This window comes from Myripristis murdjan, chromosome 7 (assembly GCF_902150065.1).
Source record: "Myripristis murdjan chromosome 7, fMyrMur1.1, whole genome shotgun sequence".
In the NCBI taxonomy this organism is placed as follows: domain Eukaryota; kingdom Metazoa; phylum Chordata; class Actinopteri; order Holocentriformes; family Holocentridae; genus Myripristis; species Myripristis murdjan.
In genome coordinates, this window is record NC_043986.1 from 27,592,531 (window position 1) to 27,610,324 (window position 17,794).

General features: G+C 41.1%; 2 protein-coding genes across 2 annotated transcripts in view; both read left to right on the top strand.

The window, feature by feature from the left end:
• slc35h1 (solute carrier family 35 member H1) overlaps positions 1–11,149 on the top strand; it is a 47,907-nt gene extending 36,758 nt beyond the window's left edge. The window contains exons 34-52 of the mRNA XM_030054821.1: positions 487–525; positions 868–1,006; positions 1,815–1,957; positions 3,120–3,229; positions 4,528–4,686; positions 5,053–5,130; positions 5,274–5,360; positions 5,460–5,513; positions 5,781–5,876; positions 6,152–6,205; positions 6,692–6,745; positions 6,855–6,908; positions 7,469–7,540; positions 7,629–7,664; positions 7,898–7,964; positions 8,134–8,322; positions 8,504–8,581; positions 8,793–8,954; positions 10,322–11,149. Of these exons, the coding sequence (XP_029910681.1) occupies positions 487–525; positions 868–1,006; positions 1,815–1,957; positions 3,120–3,229; positions 4,528–4,686; positions 5,053–5,130; positions 5,274–5,360; positions 5,460–5,513; positions 5,781–5,876; positions 6,152–6,205; positions 6,692–6,745; positions 6,855–6,908; positions 7,469–7,540; positions 7,629–7,664; positions 7,898–7,964; positions 8,134–8,322; positions 8,504–8,581; positions 8,793–8,954; positions 10,322–10,350 (1,700 nt within the window). The 3' untranslated portion in view covers positions 10,351–11,149. The remainder of the gene's footprint in view (positions 1–486; positions 526–867; positions 1,007–1,814; positions 1,958–3,119; positions 3,230–4,527; positions 4,687–5,052; positions 5,131–5,273; positions 5,361–5,459; positions 5,514–5,780; positions 5,877–6,151; positions 6,206–6,691; positions 6,746–6,854; positions 6,909–7,468; positions 7,541–7,628; positions 7,665–7,897; positions 7,965–8,133; positions 8,323–8,503; positions 8,582–8,792; positions 8,955–10,321) is intronic.
• Positions 11,150–12,684: 1,535 nt separating this feature from the next.
• On the top strand, positions 12,685–17,113 carry dpm1 (dolichyl-phosphate mannosyltransferase subunit 1, catalytic). Its single transcript, XM_030055666.1, has 9 exons — positions 12,685–12,846; positions 13,570–13,669; positions 14,500–14,533; positions 14,918–14,994; positions 15,227–15,252; positions 15,473–15,568; positions 15,703–15,771; positions 15,858–15,972; positions 16,621–17,113. Exons 1-9 carry the CDS (start codon positions 12,716–12,718, stop codon positions 16,723–16,725), a joined length of 753 nt encoding a protein of 250 aa, XP_029911526.1. The 5' UTR covers positions 12,685–12,715; the 3' UTR covers positions 16,726–17,113.
• Positions 17,114–17,794: the final 681 nt, after the last annotated feature.

The following is a 17,794-nucleotide window of genomic DNA, read 5'->3' on the forward strand; positions in this document are numbered from 1 at the left end:
ATTGATTGAAATTATAAGTTGGAGTGTAGGTCTAAGTCATTCTCATCCTGGGGTTCAGCGGCCCCCAGGGGCCCTTGGGGAAGTTCCTGGGGGTCTCCTAGTAAAATGGGGAATTTTTTAGTTTCATTTTAATTTGTTGACTAGAAGTTAATCCAAATGGAGAATGTGTAAGAATGAGTATCCTGTTCAGAGGTTTCACACTCTTCACCATTAATCTGCTAATCTACAGTATACACAGTTAGATCCTATCAGAAGGGGAAACATGAGACTACATCTTATCATACATTTGTATCAATTTGGTTGTCCTTGACACCCAAAAAGATTGAGAACACCTTCCTTAGAACGTGGGTCAAGATCCCAAAATGGGTTTCACCATACTATATTTCTAAACTAATATTTCGGGATTGAGGATGTTGAAGAATCCCTTTGGTAGACCGTTTGCCTGCTTTGCTCTTAATAATCCAACACTGCCCTCTTGTGTTCCAGTGTGTCCTGAGGTCACCATCAGAAACAGCATCGTCAAAGGTGAGCTAATCTGGAACAGAAACATCAAAAGCAAACAAAAAAAAGTATTAATTGATATTATAGCCAGTTGACCTAGGTGTTAATCGGTAGCCAATTCCTTTTATTTACTTCCTAGTAATTTTCATTGAACTGTGGTGACTCTAATGAAGATACACTTGGTGTAGAAAACAGCTGTCTGCTCTTTAAGCGATTTTCACTGTGATCGGTGTGCTCCAATATTTCAGTTCAGACTCTGATGGGGGGTTTACTTTACTCATAAAAAATGAAGAAATGTTTGCCTCGTTGTCGAATAAAACATTGTCGCTGCTTTATCTGTGTCGTGTGTGTGTGTTATTGTCCCAGGTTTTGACATGATGGAGGCGTTTGGTCTGACTCAGAGAGCTCACTCGTCGGTGGAGGGCGTGGCGGCGGAGCCCTTCGTCTTCAACACCGTGCCCACCTACACTGTGTACAGAGACGTGCAGCTGACACAGAGCACCAAGTGAGACACACTCTGTCTCTCCTCCTGTCCACCTCACATCTTCATCACACTCCGTCATTGCCTCCTCTCCTTCCGCCACCCGTTCTCAAACTCCTGCTGTTCTCCCTCGTTTCTCCCCCACTCTCCTGTCATGACGCTCTTCCCCTCCCTCCCCGGGGAGGGCTGTGCTCAAAATAAACATGAGGTGAATGCAAGCAGGTAAACTGTTGTTTTCCCTCATACCTGCCTTGTATTGATAAATCTTATTTATTGTTTCTGTGCTGTTGTTTGTCTTGAGTTGAAGGCTTGTACAAATCAGTAATTTGCATCTCCATTCATCTTTTATGTATTTTTCTGCTCTTTTTTCCACCGCAAATAAACTAGACTAAATAAGCTGCTCCAGGCAAGTTGTTTTCATATAAAAATACATCTGTCTTTTTAGCATAAATCACAAATGGGGACTGCAGCAAAGTTCCATCTCCACTAATTGACACACCGCAGACGATGCCTCTGAAATGCAATTCTCCACCAGCAGCAACTGAAGAAACAAAACTTAAACAGTGAAATACAAACTGCTGTGCCCAAACAAAAGCTGCACATTGGACACACAAACATTAAGATCTTTTGCATCTCTGTTATTTCTGGTATCCTTTGGTAAAAAAAATATGTAAATTTTAACATCATCGCATCATTTAACATCGTTTTTCATCATCTCACCAAGCAAGCTGCACAAAGTCTGCGGACGTCGTATCACTCTGTAGTTTCAACCAAGCATGGTGTCGTTTCTCTTCATCTTTTCAAGTCTTCCCATCATCCCTCTCTTCTGCAGGTTCATCCACCCGGCAGGTTTCTCTCCAGAGCACACCATCAGCATGGCCTTCCGCGTGTTGCAGGAGACGCCCAGGGAGCCCTTCGCCCTCTGGCAGCTCACCGACGACGACTTCCAGCCCAAGATGGGAGTGGTGCTGGACCGTGAGTAACCTGTCTGCTTTCACACGCATTTTAAGAAGCTATTTCATCTCAGATCCACTCTTAAATCATATAATGTTTTAAAATAGGGCTTCAAGGCTCTAGAGCAACCTGCCCAGAGAGAGATTAGTTTTTACTTGTTTCTTACTTTTTACTTTATTGTCCCTGTCATCATAATCTATGCCAAAAATGATCTGAAAAAGTAAATACAGAGAGGACGTAGATCAGGTAGGATGTGAAGATGGTGATTTGATAAAGTTTCTTTTTTGATAGTGCGGTCTTTGCAGTTGCAGATCATCTTTATAAAGCATGGTTTTAATATGAGAATAGCAGAAGAAGAACAAAATAATTACTTTCTAAAACAAATACATGTTATGTTTAAAGACTGTGTTTTTTATTTTAGTATTCATGTGTGTGGACACTTGCTTATGCACAGTCAGTGTGTTGTGAATGTATGTGTCGTGTTTTTAGTATACCAGCAAATACACGTCAACCACGAGGCAAAATGTAGTATAAATGTTTCTGGATAGACATGAGAAAGAAATTTTCATTAATTCATTCCACTTATATTGTTTTTAAGTATCATCTTTTTATGTTGAAAAGTTCAAATATCAGTCTCTGTCCAAGCTGTGAGGTAATTCCATTCCTTTCAATGCAATCTCACTTGTTTTAGGATTTTCCAGAGACAAGTGTCAGCACCTTGAAACAGAAAAGAATAACAAGTTCAAGAAAATGTCTGAAACGTGCTGAATTGTATTGAAAACATCTGGAGTTACCACACCCCATTATAAGATTTTTCTTTTTTTTTCTCAAAACAAGGGACTCAATCCAGTAAAGGATTTGTGGAGATCTGTTTTTTGCAGCATAGTTTGCTGAAACTGTGACCTTTGCTCTAATGCCACCAGCATACCAAGTTGTTAATATAGCACATTAATATGAGCAATATTAATATGCCATTATGTGAATATATGCCATTTTGTGAGGAATCGTTGCACGCTCAAAGTATAAACACTTCCCTAGTCGGGCATCTGTATTCAAAATACAAGCTCGCCTCTCAGCTGCTTCAAAGGGATAAAAGATACAGCGATGCAGAATCCTCAGACCTGCAGGACACCAGTGTGTTATACGTTATGCCACAAATATCTTCCTGTTTGTGCTTACCCAGCTACCACCAAGCATCTGGTGTACTTCAGTCTTGACTACCGAGGGGAGGTGCAGGAGCTGACCTTCGACCAGCCGCAGGTCCACAGGCTGTTCTATGGCAGCTTCCACAAGGTGAGACAAAACACAGACACTGAAATGTTGGAGTTTCAAATCAGGCTCATCATTTTTTTTTCATCCTCCACCCCTGTTATTCACTTTCTAATGTCTAACAAGAAAGAAATGGTGAAGTGGTGAATAGCAAAAGAGGCATGATTGAACGAATCAGTGGGTGCTTTTCTACAGCAGCTATCACAACATGATAAGGGGAAATCATCTAATAGAGAGATGCAAATTGAAAGGGAGGCTTTTATGTGTTTACATTGGCTTATAGGTACAAAAGCTGTTCCTGCACAGGGTTAAAAATGACCAACTGAGGTATTTAATTTCAAAATTGGTCATTTTCAAAATTACTCAGTGCAGAAAAATGTTACCTGAACATAATGAGTTGGTATTTAAAAAAAAAAAAAAAAAAAAAAAGTTGATTTTGTCTTCAAAATGATACTTTTGGCTTTATAGCAACCCATAAGCATTTTCAAACAGTAGACATCTTGTTTATTTGTATTTTCAAAAAGTCTTTGTTGATATTACATGAATTACAAACACAAATTTGAGGCACACTATCTCCCGGGTTCATTATATAACATATTGAAGCTCATATAATGACACTGTATTATATTAGCGCTCAGTAGAAAGCCCATGTAGGAACCCATATGAAACAGCTCTACAGACCAGTAGTTGAAAGAAGTGCCTCAGTAGATTTGACCCCAGGGTCACAGTTTTGTCGACAGCAAATTTCACTTGTGAGAAAACACCAGGAAGCAAAACAAGAATCATGAAAGAGAGAAAGGGAGGAGGGATCATGGAGGCAGTTGAGTGAAATGCAGGGCTGTGTGGCTTCTCTCTCTATGGTGACACACATCCTGAAAGTTGGCACAAAGTGGAAAACATTGAAAGAGGTGTGAAAAGGAAAAACATTGTACACTAAAGAGTGTAAGCGACTTTTATGAACTGATAGATAAAAGCCTTTCATTTTACACAGAAAAGATGGGCTGTGGATTAGTGGGAGGGGTCTCAGTAAAGAGACATGGTGTTCATTCTGCTTTTGCATTAGCTGATTTTTGTATCCAGAGCAGTTTAGGCAGTCAGTGCCTTGCTCAAAGGCCCTTGAACAGGATCCATGGCTGTTGAGCCCTGCTGTTAACACCAGTCAGCTGTTCCAGAGATCAAACCTGTGACCTGGAGCCACCGCACATCTGACAAGCTGACATGATACCACAACATGATCGCTTAATCCGGGATTTCATCTCATCACCGGTGATGACAGGTCGTGTCTATAAATGGATTAATCCTCTCCGCTCTGTGATTGGCAGATTCACCTGTCTGTCAGCCAGGTGAGCGTGTCGTTGTCTGTGGACTGCCAGCGTGTGGGTGAGAGGCCGGCCCGCCCCCTGGGCAACCTGCCGACTGACGGGTTTGAGATGCTGGGAAAACTGGTGAAGACCAGAGGACCAAACAGCGGATCTGCTCCGGTACACACTATTCTGTTCTATTCTATTCTATTCTGGCTTATTCATTCATTCATTTATTTATTTATTTATTTCAATGTGTATTTCAATGTCAATATGCATATATATCAATGATATATATACCATGTACAAGCTTATATGCATATAAACATACACATACATCTTTACACATACCTCTATAATCATGTAGAAATAAAGATAGCACAAGAACCTAAAAAACAAGAAGGTGTACATAATCCCAAAAATGATCATAACACAATATAGTCTCTATCAAGAGGTAATAGCACAGATCAAAAATCACCTGTATAGTGATGAGCTTGCCCTGAGTCCTGTGGTTAACCTTTGACCTGTCCTCTTCATCATCTGCAGTTCCAGCTGCAGTCCTTTGAGATCGTCTGTAACACCACGTGGGCTTTAGACGATACCTGCTGCGACCTGCCTGGAGTGGTCAGTCTGCTCCGATGCCTTTGTATCCATGTCTATGCACATTCAGTGACTACAACTAGATTGAATTGCCCTACTGACTTAGCTCTCTTAATGCCACTGTGTTCATACTACGACATGTGTTGTTGCAATCTCGTCTGCCTCAGAGAGATGAGGAGAGTTGTCCCGCTCCGGCTTACGCCTGCACCTGCTCCTCTGACATACCCGGGGCTCCCGGCCCAACCGGGCCCATTGTAAGTCACAGCTAAATTACATGTTCAGTGATTAGTTTTGTTTGGTCAAGTTGTTCTATAAAATGCTGACACTTGATTCTTTTCTTGTGTTTTTCTCAGGGGAAGCCAGGTCCGCGCGGTGAGAAGGGCGAGAAGGGAGAGCAAGGACAAAAGGTCAGTTGTGAATGATTACTCAGCCTTTTAAAGGAGTGTTAAGTAACCCCACACCTTTCCCCCTGAATTACGGTGGTGTGTATGTTACTGATATCAACAGTAAAGTCATGTTTTCACCAGCACACTAGCTAATTAGAGCAGAGATCCTAGAGAAATGTTGCAGAGGTGATGTACCACAAGGCAGAATGGTTTTTTTGTGTCAGCTGAACTCGCTCGCTCGATCTCTGTATCGATGTACTGGAGTGTGATTGTCCCTGTGTGTTTCAGGGGGAGATGGGACCTCCAGGAAGGGCTGGGTTCGAGGGAGGACTGGGACCCCTGGGCAACAGAGGCCCTCGAGGGATGACTGTCCAAGGCAAAGTGGTGGGTAACTTTATTCCTGCTAAAGATTTTCAAAACAATTTCTCATGGGGCACAACAGCCAAGCTTCAAACATAAAAAAGTTTGACTGATACATTAAAAACTCAAATATGGACACATGTACCCCTCTGGGACAGACATCATTGTGCAAACTGTGGTGTGTATTTTTGGTAATACATTGGAAGATCCCGGTGTGACAAAAGTCCAGTTCACACAGATGAGGCATATTGCGTTAGACGTGACGTGTTCTCTGCTTCCCCGTTTCACCTTGTTTTTAGGGTCCGCCGGGCGCAAGAGGGGAAAAGGGAGACCCAGGCAAACCAGGAATCCAGGTGAGTCTTAACCCTTTACTTTTTATTTATTTATTTATTTTCCAAATGTGACTTGTTTTGGTCATTTTCCTATAAGTTTTTTTTCTTTTTTGGATAATTTTTAGTACTAATATAGTTTTATTGTAATTACTAGTTACATATATTCTGGTCATATTAAGTAATTTTTTTTACAATTTGTTTTGCAAATGTGTCACTCATTTTGCGCCATTTTTACGGTAATTGCCTTGAAATTTCTCTTTTTTTTCTTTCTGTTCGTAAATTAATGGTAATCTCTTGAAAGACAATAAGTGAATTTGTTCAGGTTTCAGAGGATAACTAAAATGTGCCTCCCAAAAATTAAGAATTTGCAGGGAAAACACAAGAAGGAGCTCTAATAGTTGACATTGGTAATGTTGTAGCTGATTTATTTTTCCATCTCTTTTTGCTCTTTTTACTTCCCTGTGACACTGTTCCTTCATTTGTCTATTTCTCACTCTTTCTCTGTAGGGTTCACGTGGTCCTCCGGGTCCAAAAGGGGACGTAGGGGTCCCAGGCCCCAAGGTGAGCTCTCTTGTCCCAGCCACTTAAACACAATACCAGCAAAACATATGTTAAGCCTGACAGAAGGAAACCTCCCTCCTACTGTTTTCACCATTCAATATATTTGCAGGGTATTAGGGGTGTTGAAGGAAACATCGGTGGACCAGGCATTACTGGACCAAGGGTAAGACTGCAAACCAGGTATTTTATTAGAAATTTCCAATATATGGATTTATTATTAATGTGCCAGTCAGCTGAGCTCTCATTCGTGTAGTGTGATGTGATCTGGGTTCCCACTGGTCATGGATTTTCCTGAATATCACAGAATTGTGAGAGGTGCCAGGGAAATTGATAAATTCTCCGGGGAAATCAGGGAAATTTATAACTAGGTCACGTTACAGGAAGATACCAGAATGTGGTTTCCAACTCGTCTCACACATTCTTCGCATTAGTTGGTGGATTTCGACTGCTTTTTCCCCCTGATCTCACCTATTACCAAAGCAACTTCAGCAAATCCTGGAGGAATAAAATTTTTAGGCCATGGACTTGGTTATTAAATGACCTGGAAAAAGTTGTGGAATTTTTTATATCAGGGCCACGGTGGAAACCTTATATTATGATTTCCAGTCATTATAGTGTTCATAAAAAGACATAATAATGTTTGATTATGATTCTTTCTCCTCACTTTACGACCTGTTCTCATATGTCTGCCTACCTTCCCATCCATAAACCTCACATTTACAGGGTTTCCAGGGAATGCCAGGACACCCAGGGCCTGTAGGGGAGAGGGGCCCCCTGGGGCCTGTGGGACCTACGGTAAGACCAGAGGGACAAACAGTGACAGTATTAATAGTTGGCTTCACATGTGGTTACTTATCTCCTTTGTAAACCTTTCATCTTACAGGGTTTGCCAGGGAATAAGGGAGAAAGAGGAGAGAAGGTGGGTTGCAATCATATAGTCAAGTTTTTTTTCTTATATTTTGGACATGCTGCTGAAATTTCACAAAGATCATGTAGCAATTGGATTCTCAGCTGTAGTTCAAAAGATTTGAATGCCCCTTGGTGTGGTGGCCCATGCATGTGCATGTCTTTTGTTGGTTTAAGTGACATTATAAAAATACATTGAATTGCTTTAATTGACATCCTTTTGGTTACTCTGCTGACATCCTACAGGGGGAACCGCAGTCCATGGCAATGATCTACCAGCTAGTAACAGAGGCTTGTGAGCAACTAGTGCACAGTAAGTCTCTCTCTCTCTCTCTCTCTCTCTCTCTCTCTTTCTACAAAAGCTATATCTGGATATTCTCCCCATGTCTTATGTGATACCTGACTCTTAACTTAAAAAACAACAGCATGTACAAACCCGTTCTCTTACAGACACCTGATCCAGTGCTGTGTGTGTTTTTCAGAGGAGGTGCTGAAGCTGGACATGTTCATAAATGACATGAGTCGTAAGCCAGCTCCTATTGAGGAGCCAGTGGGGCCCCCAGGAGAACCTGGTATACCAGGACCCAAGGGCCCTCCTGGGTCCAGGGGCACCCAGGGGCGGATTGGCACAAGGGGGAGATCTGGGAGGCCTGGATATCCAGGAGAACAGGGTAAGAGTTTGTCAAGACAATGGAAAATCAAACCTTTGTTTTTGATTCATTTTAAAAATACTGCCATCTTGTATAAGTTTCAATACTCTCTTTTTCATCTATTTGTTTTTTAAGGACAACTGTGATGAATATGACAAATTGTGATTTTGTCATTTTACCTCATTTCTTTTCTCTTTTCCAGGAAGGAGAGGTATGCCAGGCAATAAAGGCGATGCAGGACCCAATGTCGAGGGGCCCCCAGGGGTCAAAGGATTTGCAGGTACCCCTTTAATAGTCCCACCTCTTTAACAATACGTCACCTCTGTAGCAATGTCATACAAATCATCTTTAAAGTTTTGAAATTCTAGTAAAAGCACAGATGGTAAGTACACTATTCTGTGATAATGTATATGTATTTATCTGACTTACTATTTATATGGGCATTGCGTGCATATGTATGTATATCTATGTTTCTGTGTGTGTTTCTGCAGGGCCTCCAGGTGAATCCAAGCTAGGGGCCCCCGGTCCTAGAGGGGATGACGGTAACCCAGGACCCCCAGGGATCCCCGGACCTGCTGGCCAGCCAGGCGAGATCGGTCCCCCAGGTGTGTGTGACAGCAGTGGAGGCTGCCACAGGGCTCCCCAGCAAACAGGTAAGTGGCTAGGACAAGCCACAAGTTCAAATTATACCACTTTTACACACACAATCTTTCTGACCGTGGACGCAGTTCACCCTCAGCTGTACACAGGAATGATCTGTCAAATTCTAAAGTCACACACAGTCATCAAAAGCAATGTTTACATTCTTCTCAAAATGGCCAAGAATATGAACTGATGTACTTTCATACTTACCAAATCTCAATCCCTTAATCGTGACCCAGGATGTTTCAATCTTTTTCATTTTGTGGATCACTAGTCTTGTGAGACAGGGTTATTGTAGGGGTGTGGGAGAAAATTTGAACTCTATGAAATATCCTATAAAATGTCTCTTGCTTTTGCGCCAAATAAATCAAGTGGCCTGGAAGGAACACTGAATCCTTGGAACACTTTAAAGGGAAAAAAAGAGTTTGCCTATAAAAGCATTACAGTGACACTGGAAATGAAGATAAAGGAAATGTATCTATTTTGCAGCTGTCATTCACATGGTAGAGACTAAATTCACTTGCTGGGCCTGCATATCCGCCCTACTCTGCCTCTGATTAATTATTGTCTTTGTTGGTGAGGTTGTTTAAGGTTAGGGTTAGCCAGTCAGAGGCAGAGTGGGGACATGTCTTCCCCTTTTCATAGTTGGCAAAGGCCAGGCACTTTTTTTGTTGTCACAGTAAGGTCTTATTGGACCACCCTGCTGTTTCTAGCAACGTCCCATGATGCCTTGTACATCATGTTTTATCAGTGTGTTTGGGTGGGACCGTTTTGTTGCCCTAATTCTGCTTTTCAGTATTTCTGCTACAATGTGTCATCCAGTTATTTTGGGCATAACTTGTTTCTTGGGGAGGTCACATTCGATGGTAGACAGATGCAAGATGGTTTGATCTCACTGTACCCAGTAATCCATCTCTTTGTCAAATTCTGGTTCAGTTTTGCGAGCAGGTTACAGGCAATCAGTGACAGACACCACCTTTTCACAGACTCAGTCAGCCCCTTTTCTGCATTGTCATACACGACTGCCATGTGTGCCTTCCTTCATTAGACATGAGATGCAAGCAGCACAGATGTAACATCTCTGAATGCTGCTCGAGCCCCTCTAGCAAATGGAGTAGCTCTTACACTGCAGCTGCATCTACTTTTCAAATAAGGATCCTTCATATTAACATTTGGTTCATTTGGATCATTTGGCTTCTTGTTATTATATGTAATGAAATTTAAAACACGTTATTGACGGTCTTATAAAGGAATCTACAGTTGTGTGATTAGTTTTAGAGAGAATCTACTGTATGGGTGGAGGCATACACTAACATTAATCACACAACTTTTGTTTGATTGATTTGTTTAATTGATTTTTTTACTTCTTTTCACTCAGAAGACCCTTATTACGGATACCAGCCTTGAGTGTGTGCCAGCAGCCTGGCTGTGGTGGTAAGGTGACTACGGTAAGGTGCAGCTCCCGTTACGATCCCCCTGTTTGAAGTGACAATGGTTTCAGTGGGACCGATGGATAGACTGAGAGTGGAGCTACAAAAAAGCCCCACTGAAGAAGTCTGGAGCGTCAAACTTGCCAGGGACTAACTAGGGGCTTCCCGAGCTCCGCCATGCATGGAAAAAGGAGACAACACAGGAAGGAACAGTCCAGCTCCTCGAGTCATGATGTCCTCGCTCATATAGAAACTGCTGAACAGTAAACATGTATAGTTACTGAGAGCAAGCAAGAAACCTTTTAACATAGTATAGTGTTTTATAGACATATATTAAGGAACCCTAAATCATCCTCGCACTGAAAAATGTTTGTATTTGTTGCTGTTTTTGTATTCATGCACTGTAACATGTATCAATGCCAAATAGTATAGCTACCTTTGTATTTTCAAAGCTACGTTCCTGCCGATTTTGTTTTCTAACCTTAACTGCCTCAAGGACAATGAAAATGCAAAGGCCAAGGTGTAAAAACATATTTGTCCCATGATAAAACATGATACTGTGAGAATGCCTGTCGGTGTGTGTGTGTGTATGATAATGTTTATATTGTTTTATATAATTACGCATTGTATACAGTTATTCCTGTGTTACATTTGTGCATATTCTCATTGTAATCCATGTTTACACTTTATGATTTCCTTGGGTTTAGGTGACAAATGTTACATTATCAGTCTTGACTGAATGTGTGTGTGTGTGTGTGTGTGTTTGTGTGTGAGAGAGAGAGACAGAGAGAGATTGCATGTTTGAGAAATGTATGTTTTGGATTTTGTGAATAAAGATACATTGATATTAGTCTATTCAGCTGAAATCTGCGTTATTTTTTCTTAAAACAATCAACCCCAGTTCCGTAGCTGAACCTGACACTTGTGTATGTCCTCCTTGTGGGGATGGGGGCAAGAGAAAAGATCATTTTACGGCATAAATCAGTGTGACAAATTGATGATACAGTAGAATGTATATATAGAGCATGTACATATAGAAAGTACAGTAATGACGTGTTTGTGAATTCAGTCGGCTGGTCGGAACCTAATTCAGCAGAGAATTGTTTCCAGTCGTGTATATTTTTGGACAGCACTTCCACTCAGGTTCCAGCCTGGCATGTAGTCCTGTGAAGTTAGCTTTAATAAGCCACATTTGTATTTCCAGTTTTGCAAATTAAGCTAATTTACCTTTAAAAATAAAATTTAAAAAAGATACATTAACCCACTCAGACTGGAGTTGGACATTAGAAGACTTACTGAACCACTGACGGTATGTCTTTGTGGTTTTAAGTGGTATAAATATTATAAATATTAGAAAATACTATGACAAAGTGATCAAAGACAATTATTTGAAACTCTTGGGGGAAATGAATGTGTTACCAAACCTTATTTACCTATTTCAGTGTCTTCCTTGGGAACCGGGTGACACTGGGTTAGGGTTAGGGTTCAAAATAACTCCACAAATTTTCCATTTGTTCCTGATTAATCCTCCCAGGAATATTATTTCTTTAATATGCAGGGCTCCTCCACTGGGGGACTGATATCTTCCATGTATAACATCTTGAATTATGACCTGCCAATTTATGACAAACTGTCTACGAAACTCAGATGGGAAACAGACTTAGAATACAATTGTGATGATCATGATTGGCAAAACATTTTGGAAAGATCCCAAACAGGCCTAGTATGGACAAAGCAAAGGCCAGTACAGTTCAGTATTTTCCAGCCCGTACAGGCTACACAAGATTGATGGGCACATCAATCTTGGGTGGGGGAGTGTTTGTTTATTTTATTTTATTTCTTTATTTTTCTCTCTGTGTATTTTCTCTTTTTTCAGTTATTGTACTTGTTCTCTTTGTATATCGACACACAGACATATAACAGCATTGCACTGTTTGGTGTACTGTCAATAAATATATCTTTAAAAAAAATAATGGTAATAATGGAGTTTTGTCACCCAGAGCCAAGGTGGCTTACATCCAAAGAAAAGTGATGCAATTTTGGACCAGTTTGAACTTAATATCAAGAACACTTAATTGAAGGCTTCACTGAATTTAATATACAGTAATGTTCCTCTGAGAGAACAATGTTTGCCTTTAAAATTATTATTGACTCTAGTTATTCTTGTTATTTTATGTATCAAATAATCCAGCAGCTGGGGAAATTATTTTTCTCCCTACAAAATATCATAGCACCTGGCATTCAAACCGATAGAGGCGCGTGCTTTTATTTTGAAAAGAGCGAACCGGAAGCTGCTCCTCTTCCTCGTAACTTAAACTGTCAGGACTGCACTTCACTCTGCCATGGCGAGCCGAAAAACCTCACAACGAAGCCAGCCAGATGGGGACAAATACTCCGTGTTACTGCCCACGTACAACGAGCGGGAGAACCTGCCTCTAATCGTGTGGCTTTTGGTGAAGTATTTCGGCGAAAGGTGTGTGTTTTTTCTGTCATTTTGGAGGCTGTTGGGCTGGTGTTAGCTAGTGCACAGTGATGAGCTGTCACTAAAGCAGATTTAGACCGTGAAGCAGAAAGTGGCAGGGACGCTGTCTGTAACTGGAAATACACTGTGTGTATGTAGAAACATATGTAGAAACAACCAGTGTCCTTTGGTAACCATCTCAGGTTAACTAGCAAACTACTATGACTGTGTGTGTGTGTGTGTGTGTGTGTGTGTGTGTGTGTGTGTGTGTGTGTGTGTGTGAGAGAGAGAGAGAGAGAGAGAGAGAGAGAGAGAGAGAGAGAGAGAGAGACTCTAGTCTATTATATAGCGGTGCTAAGCGATTATAGTGATGCCTTATCGATATTGCGATATTGAAACGAGATATCGCCTGGGATTTCACGTATTGCAATATCGAGATATGGCATAAGTGTGCAGTGTTGTAAAGAAATGCAATTTTCTGAACTTATTAGGCTGTTTGTGCTGTTGTGTTATTTGTTTCTACCTGCTTGGTCATCAAATCCACATTATTAATAAGTACTTACAAAAAATCTGTGTGTAAATATTTAATGAAAGCACCAGTAGTCATCTACAATATTGTCGTAATATTGATATCGAGGTATTTGGTCAAAGATATCATGATATTTGATTTTGTTCATATTGCCCAGCCCTGTTGTATAAGGTGTGTAATTTTGATGTTGGTTGTTTTGTGCACAGCGGGTATAAGTACGAGATCATTGTCATTGACGACGGAAGCCCAGATGGGACGTTGGAGGTGGCAGAGCAGCTGCAGCAAATCTACGGAGAGGACAAGATCGTGAGTTCACCACTTGTTTCTGGGCTGGCACAAGGTTCAAAACAGTAGCATTTAAGCAGGCAGGAAACTCGCTGAACTCGTTTTCTCACATTATGTCAAATCTCTTTGAAGATTAGGTATTAGAAAGCATGGAATATTGTTTTTACTGTAATATGAATATATGCTTGCTTGTTTGACTAATGATGGCCACAAACTGCAAGTACGAGTTTTACACATATTTCTGTACTATTGCATCAGTGGAGGGGACTCTGGGACAACCTCAGCATTCAACATCGCGGAGATGCAGGAGGCTGAGGGGCACAAGCTATACGGCTCACTTATTCCCCGTAGAAGCCCAACTGCCTTTTCTGAAGTGAATTTGAAATCTAGAGAGACATTTACAGTCCTAAATATTGGACGTATTAGCCCAGCTTTCTTATTTTCTCATGTTATTTTCAGAAGAGTGACCAGGTGTGCACACATTCAAATTATTCAGGTGCAGGACAAAAATTGTTCAGTGCAGGTACAACAGAGTGAGGTCTGCACACTGTCCAGCTCCCATTAAACAATTTTATTTGCTGTTTTTAGGCAACGTTTTGGTCAGATTGAAACATTGCCTGTTGCCTGCATTGCATGTTATTTTCACTCATTTTTGTTAAACTGAGATGTCATTATCACTGTACCAAAAGACAAACCATAAGACAGGATTAAGATCAGAGTAACAACTGATTGCAAGGGAAAATGGAAAATGCAAGGGATGCTTACACCATTTATTGTCCTCATACGCCAAGTCGCAGAAAAGAAAGCACACGTAGTTTACGGAAACTCTTTCTCTCCTTTCCATGTTTCAGCTTCTTCGACCAAGAGCAAAGAAGTTAGGTCTAGGTAAGTGTTCTTGTTTCTTGTTTTCCCTTAATTTCCATTATATATGCATCAGATCTGGCCAAAATTTCACTGCAGAGCTTCTTATATCTCGCTTGCAAAGCTGCCCAGTCTGCAGAGTCAGTGTACACTCCAAACATCAACCTCAACCTTATTCAGAGCCTATTTTCGTCAGCCTGATAGTCACTCTCTAATGATGCTTCGTAGATATTTAATTTTCAAGGGTGCAATCAAGAGGAAACTTTTTCCAGACATGCAGGATGTATAGCCACCTTCCACCCTCAGTGTCTTCAATTTGACAGATAGTGCGGCTCCATGTTCCAGTCAGTAGCATGCAGCCTCCTTCACGCTTAAATGCTGCTCACAATATCTTGTTTCTTTTCAAAGGCACTGCCTACATTCACGGCATTAAGCACGCCACAGGAAACTTCATCATCATAATGGATGCCGACCTTTCTCATCATGTAAGTGTGTGCCTGTAGCCTTCTACTCCTGCATGACATTAGAGGTAGTATGTGGCCCCAAAGACAGAGGTTTTATGATCGGTTTTGCCTGTTAACACTATATTCTTTTTAGCCTGAAGTTTAAAAGCGTTCTTTTTGGTACAGTATTGCACATGAAATACGAAATGATCAGAAAAATGGCTCTGTGGGCTGTATTTGATGGTTTTTCTTTGTTTCTTGTTTTCTTTCTCAGCCCAAATTTATCCCTGAATTTATCGAGTAAGTCCCTCTAAGTTTCCATTTGCTGACTTGTGTTTTTGTTTATTGGACAACATTTGAGTTCACTCATAACATGCAGTGAAAAATGAAGAATGGATAAAGGAATTGCATCTATTAGTTTGTGTTCATTCATACTTTCAGTGTCCTCCATGTGATGATTGCTGTAATGGTGACATTGCGCATGCATCCCTCATTTTAAAGTGTTTGTTTTGTTTGTCAGAAAGCAGAAAGAAGGTAACTATGACCTGGTGTCAGGAACTCGCTACAGAGGGAACGGGGGCGTGTACGGCTGGGACCTGCGCAGGAAAATCATCAGGTGATTTGGAATAAGCGATGCATTTTCTTTTGTTTCTACTTCCCCATCTTGAATATATCCTGATTGCAACAGGCAAGAGATTGAGGCTGATTTTTTTTATTTCGTCCCTTTGTCTCTCCCTTTCTCACTTCTAGTCGTGGAGCCAACTTTGTAACTCAAGTGTTGTTGAGACCAGGAGCTTCAGATCTCACTGGCAGCTTCAGGTAAGTGGACTCAGTGGAAATGTCTGCTGTGAAACTGCGTCTGTCTTTTGTCGCAGTCCTCATGTGTTTTGTCCCATCGATTTCAGGCTGTATAAGAAAGAGGTGTTAGAGAGTCTGGTTGAGCAGTGTGTGTCCAAAGGCTACGTCTTTCAGATGGAGATGATCGTCCGAGCCAGACAGCTCAACTTCACCATCGGAGAGGTAAGACCTCGTTCATGCCTTCATGTTTTCAAGCAAAATATCCCCATAGTGCAAATACAGCATTCCACTGAATCCTTGGTATATGAAGTCATCCCAGTATCCATGCTTTAAGGTGAGCATGCTAGACATTAAAAAAACTCAAAAAAAGGTGCAAAAAAGTACATTCATGACATCAGTGAATATTAATGTGCATCTTAGGAAAAACAATATGCACTCAGACAACAAATGCAACACATTTAAACCATACAGGCCTTCTTCAGCCGGTCTAAACTGGAGTGAAGGTGTGAGGTCATGAATGTACTGCAGTAAAAACATCCTTTTTGTAAATACTAAAGAAGCTCTCTCTGTTGTTTATTATAGGCTAGGCATTACCAGATATCACTGTATCCTGTTGTAAAAACATACAAGTGGAGCAGAGCAGAATAGAATATAGTGTTACTGCATCCCATTGTTTTTCATTAGAATTTATTAATTTGCAAAGTATAATAAATGTACAGGAATATGTTTTGCTGGCAGTAGTGCAAAGATGTAGCAGAGTACGTACGGTGGAAGACATCCGACAGCTGTTAGCAAGTCTGAGCTTATGGTTTGTAATTGAAGTGGACAGAACAACATTCCGGCTCTTTTCTCTCATTCCTCCAAAAACAGGTACCCATTTCCTTTGTGGATCGAGTTTACGGAGAATCCAAACTTGGCGGGAACGAGATCGTATCATTCCTGAAAGGACTGCTCACACTCTTTGCAACAACATGATCCATGATGAATTCTCCTCAGACATCCCACAGTCATGTTCCTTTCACTCTTAAAATACAGTAGAATTAAAAACAAGGAAGAGGCTGCAGTTGTTTACAAGCAGTGAGCAATACGAAGGCGAATGAATGAGTCTCCTTTTGTTATGATGAAATGTAAAATATTTTCATTGTCCAGCATTAGATATCAGAGGCAAACTGAGGGAATGTAGCAACTGAAATGTTCCCGTCACCTGTTTATGAAATTTGGAAAGAGCCCATGGTGTCTTGTCATTCCAAATACAGACTGAAGTCAGCATGAACATGATTGTCAAAGGAGTCTCCGTGAACACTTTACTGGTAGACCTGTGATTGTTTGTATAAAATTAAATAGTTTATGGTTTGATAACATATGCAGCTGTTGACTGTGTTTTCTTCCAATCATGGATTTGCTACAGGTCACTTCACCCTGGATCACAGCCTAAAATGTGGCTTAGGTCTATCGCTGCTCCTCATATGACAGGAGAGAATATTTCCATCAGCCAGAGTCCCAAGGTGAGAAAATAAATCCCTCATTCGGGACCCAGGGTAAGCAAACAAACCCTGGTGTAGAGAATGTAAAATATGCATCCCTTTTCTCTGCTTTTTCCGTAACCAGCTCCTCAGTGATATTTGGTAAACAAGGTCACCAAACCGTAAAGTGACAAGACAGAGGGGTTGTTTATGTCGGTGAGTGCGCCCGACCAGGTAATTGACACATGCTCTCCAAAGAATCTAACAAGCTCTCAGTATTAAAGGTCAGCACCAGGGTCACCTCTGGCCTGCCCCGTCTGATGATTATGTCTTCCACACACAAGGGGTCACAGCGAGCCAGAGGTGTACCCAGCTGATTATGGGGCTGATACTGATAAAAGATGTTGCAGTGGGTAGGTCACATAATGAGATTCTTTGATACACACTGTCCTTGATGCCGCTTTTCTCAGACACACCAGTATTCCAAGAAGGGTCACCGCATGTTGATGATAGCATCAGCGACGACAATGATGACGATGATGATGATGATGATCAAAGTCAAATAATAAGACCCTTATGTC